We start from the raw sequence: 9,978 nt of genomic DNA, 5'->3' as shown, positions 1-9,978 counted from the left end.
CAACCATCAAAATACACGCACCATCATCGTCATACATGCATTTGCATTCCTGGACGCAAAAGGCCAAGCTAAGTAATTGGCCTCGGAAGTTACTCGCACATCACAAGGACAAACTACACACACTGTTGTGTGATATATACGTAGGAAATATCAATTAATCCTATTAAAAATATATTAGAGTTCATTGGTGGACGATACCTCCCGGAATCTATTTTTTTGTTATGTTAAAACTGTGTTCCAGATGAGTTGCCAGTGCACAAAAGTTCACGCATGAGGCGTTCAACTCCGCGCAACATGAGCAGCACACGTAGCACTCACATCCTTCAAGCTAGGCAGTCGGTGACTGCTGAATTCATTTCAACCAAAATGTTAATCAAAAACATCAAAATACTTGTTCTCCCTAATAAGACAGCAATAGCGGTGAAGAACTCAAAGCAAGGAAAGAGAATTTCTCAATGAAATTAATACAATTTCTAATGTTTGTTTCTAGATTACTTTTGTTGAGACAAGTATTTTGCTTCATCAACTTAGGCTGAAATACAAAATTTTCGCAAAAAGGGATCCATAAGAAAGCCAGATGTATTCTTCCAAAGTAAAAGAACTTCTACCAAAAAGATACAACCAGCTAATGAAAAAAGAACGTTAAACATAAGATAAATTATGCTTTTGACACACATTTCACCTCTCATACTCATAGCATTACATTTCATTGTTGTTAATAAAAACCTTCAGATTTATTTCGATGAACCTTTTGATGAAGTTTTCTTGAACGATGATTTTTTAGACGATCCTTTACCTGGTGATTTTTTAGATGATCCACTTGATGACGATTTCTTAAACGATTTCCCTGATGCTGGCTTTAACTTGTTTGCATATGGCGATGCTTTCCCATCCTGCTTCTTACTCCTCTTTTTCTTCTCATTCTTATCGTTGTAAATGTTGACAGCCTATTGAAAAGTAGATATCACCAGTGAGTTGATATTAAATGATGAGCCCAATGCCTAAAGTAAATCAAAGATTGGTCAACGGTCAGCTTACCTTGTTCACGTCAAATATTTCATGAGAGTGCTTGGAAAAGAGCTTGTTGAGAACTTTATCAGTCTGCTCCCTCTCCAAAGAGCCCATTCCTTTTCCTTCAGCAACGGGGAGAAACTAAACAATAGAGACAATGGAAGACGAGCAATTCAGCAACATGTGACCGTCCATAAGTTCATTACCAGAAGGCAAAAGAAAATAAAAAAAATATAGTTGAACGAAACCGTTCAGTTTGCTGATATACATACCTTTCGGAACTTGCCAGGATGCTTTGGGGGTTTTTCTCCTGGTAGTTTTTTGTCAAACTTTCCTCCACTAGCGGTTGAAGTTGCTGCCATACCCGCGACACTTTCTAGCTCATGCTTACCAACTTTCTTTTGTACAGATTGAGTTCCTGTAATAGGTAATGACGTTGCTGAAAGTTGAACATGGCTGCAAAAATTCTTCGTCAGATATTTTGGATAGTGATAAGGAAATAATGGTATCTTTGGAATTCAGTTTGTTGATCCATATTAAATTCAGCCAGAAAAACCACACCATGTGATTAACTTAGATAATTTTCAGATATTTGGAGCCAATCGCATGTCTTTTTGATCCACGTGTTAACATTTGGTGCTGATTTTTTTTTTCCACTTGAGCATTACTAATTCTATGAGAATCCAGTAGATACCCAACATACAAGTTAATGTGTTTAAAGACAAACTTATGTCAACTATGTCATACCTTGGCAGAGCACCAACTTTCGCCGCTTGCTTCAGATTCCGTAACCGGTTCTTCTCATTCTTTTCAACACGCTGCTTCTTTTCTGTTTGTCTCTTGGCAAAAGGATCCTCTCCTGGCTCTGCAAAAAGACCAAGATATAAAACACCATTAGCCAAACTTCTAAAATCTATCAACTTTCAAAACTCTTTTGAACAGTTCGCGAAAACCAATTACTAGTAGATGCTAGATAGACTAGAATGAAACACTTCTTCGCTTAGTTCATATCACTACTCAGTATACGGGTAGTGTCATAAAAGCTAAATTTGTCCTACATCTGAAATAAAGTTAGTCCTAACATTTTATTCACTTATGGTTTAACAACCAAAGAAACACCTGCATTGACTGCCAGAATACTTAGAATTGATGACAAAAGGCTAACATGATTTATTAGACCATTATAGCATGTAAACATCTATCAAGTGAAGCTAATGATGTCAATCAGCACCAATTGACTTTCCCCGTTAAGCACAGTGATATAAACTTTATTCATATACAATTTAAATGCTCCAGTCAGCACAAATATGACAGCCATGTAAATCCAAGTGCACTTCAATAGTGGTATATGTCTATATGATATACACCGAAAGCAGCAGATTCATTTTTCACCAAAAGAAACGGCGGAAGTGTAAATGAAGAAACAACGGAATAACTCTCTATACATGATGACAGCACCCATCACTACCAGGTCAAGAAAGAAACTGAATCCACGAGTATTCATGTCGAAACCACGAGTATTCATTTTCCCAACAAATTAGCTTATAAGCTAGAACTTGCTGATGCCTATTTATCCAGTCCTAAATTTCAACAAATTCCTTAGACATTTCTAATACAAAAAGTTCAGTCACTAATCAAGCAACAAGTTCTCAGAATGACTAAATAACATTACCTAATATTTCGAAGTACCACCAACAAGTTCTTATAATGGCTCAGAGTTCATAATCAGCTTTTTGTTTTGGTTTCATCAGTGAGTTGACAATATACTGAGATGATCTGTTAAGAACCAGACCGATTACCAATACACTTCAAAAAGCAAGTGCTGATAAGGGCCTTAAAGTCTAATTACTTAAACTTAGAATCCTGAAATGATTGACCTAGAATTTGCAGTTGTTAAGTAGGTGGTCAGTGCAGTAACGTGTACAAATTTAGGGCACCCATCTTACTCTTGATTATGGAATTCCTGGATATGGTAAGGCTGTGTCATCTGTCAGGAAGATTTTCAATTTTCATATATCATTCCATTATTCTTTCAAATGCAAAGATTCCAGCTATTCAGTTCCATTGAATCCAACATTTTATTCTAGTTTTCTTTAATTTTACTGTATCTGACAGCTAATCGCCATATCGCACTACTCCAACAACATCTTGCAAGCAAAATACACTAAACCATCGCCTAAAACTATTTCTATTTAGCACGAGACGTTCACCAAAAAATATTGAGTCTTGAATATACTAGATAACTTAAGACATTTAACGTACCATCGGTCATCTTGGCCTCGATGATGGGAACATCTATATCATCATTCACACGATCATAACCATGGCGACGCTTCCATGAATGAGTCTGTTCATCATAGACAACCTTGTCTTTCTTGCGGTTCTTAATACCTGCAATAATCAAAAAAATCTTCACATTTAGTATATCAAGTAGTCTCTAAGAAAGATCCGTATTCTAAAAACAAAGCATTCAACTATATTTAGTTTTATTACAGGGATGATGATTCAACTAGATTCTGCAATTTATGGAGCTTTAGATTGGATAACAAAGATTGGATAACAAACCTTTTGTTTTAGCAAAGGTCTCCCAAGCTGTAGGTGGTCTGCGCACTGGAAGCTGAAAATAACAAAGTAAAATGCACAGATGATAGTTAGTCAGCTAACAAGTCTAGCAAACAGAAACTAGTTCTTCATCAACAAACATACCGGCTTTTCCCTGGGCAACCTGGTAGTTGGTGCAGGCAAAGTAACTATAGGACCATCTAGATCTTCTCTTGTTGGTATATTAAAAACAGCATTAGCAATTGCTTGAACTAGCTCAGTCCCCCTTTGCAAGCATTCATTCGCTAATTCATCTCTACATACATATATAAACGGATTCAGGGTTTGTTTAGTTACTAGATTCACAGAAACAATTCAATTTTTTTTTTTTTGAAAAAAGAAAATCAAAAAAACCCAGAACACTGAACACATTAAGTAACAAAACCCACCAGAAAAAATTAATTCTTTTTAACAGTGGTCTGTTTAGTTACGAGTTTCACAGAAACAATTCAAAATTTTTTTTGAAAAAAAGAAAATCAAAAAAACCCAGAACACTGAACAGATTAAGTAACAAAACCTACCAGAAAAAATTAGTTCTTTTTAACAGTTAGTGATATAAGAAGAGCAACGAAAACCTGAAAAGGTATTGATTGAAGAAGAGATATATTTTGATTTTTTTACCTGTCAGAAGGAACTGATTGGAAGTGGTGATTAAGGTCAAAAGCCATTAGGTTACCCAAATCGATTTGATAGTTATCTGCTGCTACCGCCTCCATGGATTCCATTTGGTTGGTACTGAGAGAGGGTATCTAGGTTTGATTAAACCCAGAGGAGGAAACAGAAAAAGAGAACGGTCAAAAGTGTAGAAAGGGGTTTATAAGTAGGTTTAGGGGTGTACAGAAGGAGCTCATGGGCTTGCCCGGTCTTCCGATAATTCTAAGTGGGCGGACCCGGGTTTTGTTCAAATATTAGAGTCCGGCCTGTTTACCAGCCTGATAGCCTGTTTAGTTATCCTGTCTTCCTGACTGCCCCGTGGCCTATTCAATTACCCTTCCTACCTAATAACCTATCTCGATAATGCCTAAACTGGATAGGTTATTAGGCAGAACTTCCCCTTTCTTTCTTTATTTCTTCTTTAACTAGTTTCTCGCCCGTGCATTGCTTATGGATATTGGACGCTTGTTATGAAAACTATTAAAGAAATGGGCAGTAATCACCAAGTACGATAGTTTTCTTACAAATAAAAAATCAATAAGCTAACATCTGAGTTGGTGTGCAAGAAAATAAAATTAACTAAAAAATGCTAAAGCAAAAAAGTGTACATTGGGCATTGTCCAACTACTAAAACTCTACTATTACAATTAAAATACTATTTTTTAGATTTATTTCCAAAGAAACTAAGATGTGCGGTCCATACTTACAAAGTTTTCGGATTTTCTTACTCTTTTTTGCCGAAGTTATTTTATTCGAGACAATAAAATGATTTCAAAATTGAATAATTATCTCATAAAATATTTTTTAGCCAACCACCAGTCTAGTTTAAGCTTGCAAGTTTGGTTTGGTTTGGTTTTGTTGGTGGTGTCATACTCTCTGTTTGGTTTCCTTGTTGTGTTATCCTTTGGCTTGTACTGCAGGTGTTGCAGTGTTCGTCGTGTGTATGCTTTTTAGAAATCTTGTTTCTGTTTTATTTGCTAAGTTTGTTTTGTTTCTTTTTGTGGTTAGTTTTGTACCCCTAGGAGGTTGTTATTTTTGGATTTGTTCGTATGCTTAGGATTTAGGTCCTTTTAGAGGATCCTGGTTTTGATTTGATCAATTTAGTCATTTGGGTACCTGTTCTGAGCTTTGATCTGTGCAACCAAACAAACAACATTTTGGCTTTCATTCTTCAGCATAATCTCTCGCCTGTGTCGCAATTCAGGATACCCTTCCTTTGATCTTTTGGTATATGAAAAAACGGCGGTCTAACAACACCACCCAATATTTCGCTTAGCAATTTGTATGGACTAACTCCGAAATACTTTGCTAGAGAATCAACTAGACAGTCAGACTCAGTCTAGATTAAAGTATCTCAAGGAGTCAATATCTCTCACTTGTTTTGATTTACTCGAGCTAAAACAATAGCGAGTCTTTAATCAAATACAAGGAATAAATTGGACGGTACCAAAGACCAATATCCAAGGATCAATCAATATCAATCAACAACCAAAGGTTGGATTTCCAATTGACGATCTTAAAGCACAACCTGTATTATTTCAATTATATAAAAAATATAATGTGGAAAAGAAATAACACAGACACCAGAAGTTTTGTTAACGAGGAAACCGCAAATGTAGAAAAACCTCGGGACCTAGTCCATATTGAATACACATTGTATTATGTCGTTACAGACACTAGCCTACTCCAAGCTAACTTCGGACTGGACTATAGTTGAACCCCAATCAGTCTCCCACTAATTCAAGGTACAGTTGTACTCCTACGCCTCTGATCCCAGCAGGATACTGCGCACTTGATTCCCTTAGCTGATCTCACCCACAACTAAGAGTTGCTGCAACCCAAAATCGCAGACTTGATAATAAACAAATCTGTCTCACACAGAAAAATCTATCAAAGGATAAATTTGTCTCCCACAGAAAAACCCTAGGTTTTTGTTCCGTTTTAAGATATAAAATCAAGGTGAACAGGAACCAATTGATAATCCGGTCTTATATTCCCGAAGAACAGCCTAGATCAATCAATCACCTCTCAACAATCCTTCTTGACTACACAAGCGGTTTGTCGAGGAATCACAAACAGTGAGACGAAGATGTTTGTGACTTCTTTATCTTGCCTATCGGAGAACTCTCACGATCTCAATCCAATCAATATATTGTACTCGTACGATAGAAGATGCAAAATCAAATCACACGACTACGATAAAAGTAGTATCGGTCTGGCTTCACAATCCCAATGAAGTCTTTAAGTCGTTAACCTGGTTTTAGAGAAGAAAACCAAAGGTTAAAGGAGAATCGACTCTAGCGAGCGCACTAGTATCACACAGACGTGTGGGGATTAGTTTTGCACAATGCTAGATGTCTCCTTTATATAGCCTTAAAATCAGGGTTTTTCCTTAGTTACAAAGCAATCCAAATTCACCGTTAGATGAAAACCTGATTTAGATTCAAGTTAATATTTCTCAACCGTTAGATCGAAAACTTAGCTTGTCATACACACTTGGGTAGACGTTTACTGAGTTTGTGAAAACCATGCCCAAACGTGTACGTGTATGTTGGTTCAACATAGTAACCCAAAAGGTTAACCATATGAGCAATTCATATTAACCTAGTTCTCTTCACCATAACTAATTCAATTGACTCAAATGAACTAGTTAGAGAGTTGTTCAATTGCTATGAGATCTTATGTAGCTACACAAGACACAATTGAAACAAAGATGATTCGATTCGATGAATCGGCTCATGAACTTTATAGCCACGGTTTGCATAAAGCATTCCTTAGTAATTTAAGTTTCATGTTCAGAGCACATCTTTAGATCATAACCACTTAAGCTCACAAACAAGTTCGCGGACTTAAGGCAACCGGCAGAGTTTTCCAAACTCAGCAGAAAATCTCGGCAAAGAGACTTCCGCCAGTTCGCGTACTAAACACGCAAACGAGTTTTTGGAAAATCCCAGCAGAAATTATCGGCAAGAGAACTTCCGTCAGTTCGCAGACTGAGTTCGCGGACTTGGCAAAGCAAATTCCTCCGGTTTCTCTCAATCAACAAAGTTCTAAAACTTCGGATTAAGGAATACATGGTTATGTAATCTAAACTCTCATTCCAATCATTGAGACATTCTCAAAGGACGTTATATAGCTGTTATTCACAGACCATTTCACGTCAGAGCAATTCTCAAAGTAATTGAAACTTTTCATGACTTTCGTCACTAGGTGAAGATAAACTTGATCAAAGCGAAACGCTTTACCGACACACGATTTCGAGAAAAATATAAGTAGTGAATACTCAGCTCGAAATGTCAAATGTGTATGATCCAGTCTATATATCATACAAATTTTTGTCTCATAAGAAGTAGGAGATAGAATAGATAGACTTTTGAGTGATAGATAAGTTCAAGTCTCCACATACCTTTTTGTTGATGAAGTTCCACGGTTCCTTGAGTAGATCTTCGTCGTTGTATGATGAATCGCCATGAAGTCCTTGAGCTCAACTACACTTTTCTATCCTAGTCCGAGACTAAGCTATAATAGACTAGAAATCAAGACTCATAGTTTTGATCACTAACATTGACAAACATGCTTGATATAGCAACGCATGCGAGGTCGACCGAGCTATGTTCTAACAAGGAATTGAAACTTTTCATGACTTTCGTCACTAGGTGAAGATAAACTTGATCAAAGCGAAACGCTTTACCGACACACGATTTCGAGAAAAATATAAGTAGTGAATACTCAGCTCGAAATGTCAAATGTGTATGATCCAGTCTATATATCATACAAATTTTTGTCTCATAAGAAGTAGGAGATAGAATAGATAGACTTTTGAGTGATAGATAAGTTCAAGTCTCCACATACCTTTTTGTTGATGAAGTTCCACGGTTCCTTGAGTAGATCTTCGTCGTTGTATGATGAATCGCCATGAAGTCCTTGAGCTCAACTACACTTTTCTATCCTAGTCCGAGACTAAGCTATAATAGACTAGAAATCAAGACTCATAGTTTTGATCACTAACATTGACAAACATGCTTGATATAGCAACGCATGCGAGGTCGACCGAGCTATGTTCTAACAATCTCCCTCTTTTCAATTTTAGTGACAATACTATTAATACATATGGAATACAAAAAAGATAAACTTTAGTGGCTCATATTCCATAGTCTAATCTTCAACGTTCCTTGAAATCTTCGTCCTTCCAAGTACTCCAATGATCCCAAAGGTTGTAAGTTTAGCACCACCGTTGTTGAAGATCCGTAGCTATAATAATGAGAGAAATCGGGATTCTCGATCATTATTATACAGTGACATAGTATTATTATGTAACATCAAAGTCCAATTGCATCACGACTTTAACAATAATACTACGGTGATATGTATCACTCCCCCTTAGTTAATACTCCATCTCGATCATGGAAACCACTCCCCTTACACAATGATCCGAAAACCATATGTATTTTTAGTGTGAACTACATTATTTCTCCCCCTTTTTGTCAATAAAATTGGCAAACGTAGAAGAACGGGATCATAATGAAATTTCCACAAGAGACATTTCATAGACTAAAAGAAAAATACATACCAACTTAATTTAGATGCAATCATAAAGCCGAAGCTAAATGCATTCATCAAGGAGTTTTAAGATACAAGATAACTCCTATAAAATTCCACAGCCGCACACCCTGCAAGATATTACCATTAAGCACAAGTTCAAAAGAACTCTCTCCCATTTGATGTTATTCCCGAAAGAACAACAAGAGCGACCTTAATTTCGAAAGAAAAGAAGGATTTTTTAATTGGACACCAAAAACCATGGAAATGATTTTTTTATGTCCAAAACTCAATCAAATTAATCACAAGTAAACCCATGATTAATTTAATCAGAAAACACAACTAAATCAAACCACAAAAGTGATCAATTCAATTGATTGTGCTCAACATAAGAAAACTCACGGAGCTACAACTAAGATAACCACACGGAGATGACTATATCAATCAAGATAACCACACGGAATACGCAAATACTCAACATAAGGAAAACCTTACGGAATATACGACTATATCAACCAATAGAACATGATTAGTATAGCTGTTCATATACTTAACACAAGAACTTGTGGAATATATGAAAAACTCAACTAGATTAATTACAAGAGAACCTATAATTAATCTAATTGGAATACACAACCAAACTAATCACCGAAGCAATCAATTTAATTGTCAAAAGATTTTGCTCGGCAAAAGAAGACTTTCGGAGCAAATAACTAAATAACCAATCAAGATGATTAATTTAGTTCAAGAATGCTCAACATATAGCATCTCATGGAACAACCAACAAGGCCAATATTAATCGACATAGTTGTAAGGTGCTCAACATTAGATACACAATGGAGCCTTCACGGTAAAACATAACAAAATGGATCAATGAAGATCAATACCGTGGATAACATACAAGGATCTATTCTAATTTTTCCATCACTATTTGCATAACGACACAATAGACTTTATCCTTGTCACACAAAAGATTCTACCCTATTTTCTGTCAAATAAATGACTGCATAGGCATAACTTTTGTATTTTTCAAAAGCCCGTTCGTCCTTTCATCAATACGAATACCAATTTATGAACGACTTTACTTTTGACAGCATATGGGACCTTCAAGTTCACGGACGCAAACAATACATATCCCATAAACAATTGAAATATCACAAAATCATAAAGATT

The 9,978-nt window shown here is 36.2% G+C and overlaps 1 protein-coding gene across 1 annotated transcript; it reads right to left on the bottom strand.

Annotated features, from left to right (window-relative positions):
- Nucleotides 1-439: 439 nt before the first annotated feature.
- On the bottom strand, nucleotides 440-4,408 carry LOC113319213 (ribosome biogenesis regulatory protein homolog). The gene is made up of 8 exons (XM_026567486.1): nucleotides 4,234-4,408; nucleotides 3,718-3,868; nucleotides 3,577-3,628; nucleotides 3,274-3,402; nucleotides 1,759-1,876; nucleotides 1,284-1,467; nucleotides 1,039-1,152; nucleotides 440-947 (listed from the first exon to the last, which is right to left on the bottom strand). The coding sequence occupies exons 1-8, from the start codon at nucleotides 4,335-4,337 to the stop codon at nucleotides 735-737; spliced, it is 1,065 nt and encodes a 354-aa protein (XP_026423271.1). The 5' UTR covers nucleotides 4,338-4,408; the 3' UTR covers nucleotides 440-734.
- Nucleotides 4,409-9,978: the final 5,570 nt, after the last annotated feature.

The sequence above is a fragment of the Papaver somniferum genome, chromosome 10 (assembly GCF_003573695.1).
Source record: "Papaver somniferum cultivar HN1 chromosome 10, ASM357369v1, whole genome shotgun sequence".
NCBI lineage: Eukaryota > Viridiplantae > Streptophyta > Magnoliopsida > Ranunculales > Papaveraceae > Papaver > Papaver somniferum.
This window is presented reverse-complemented; position numbering and strand designations above follow the sequence as displayed.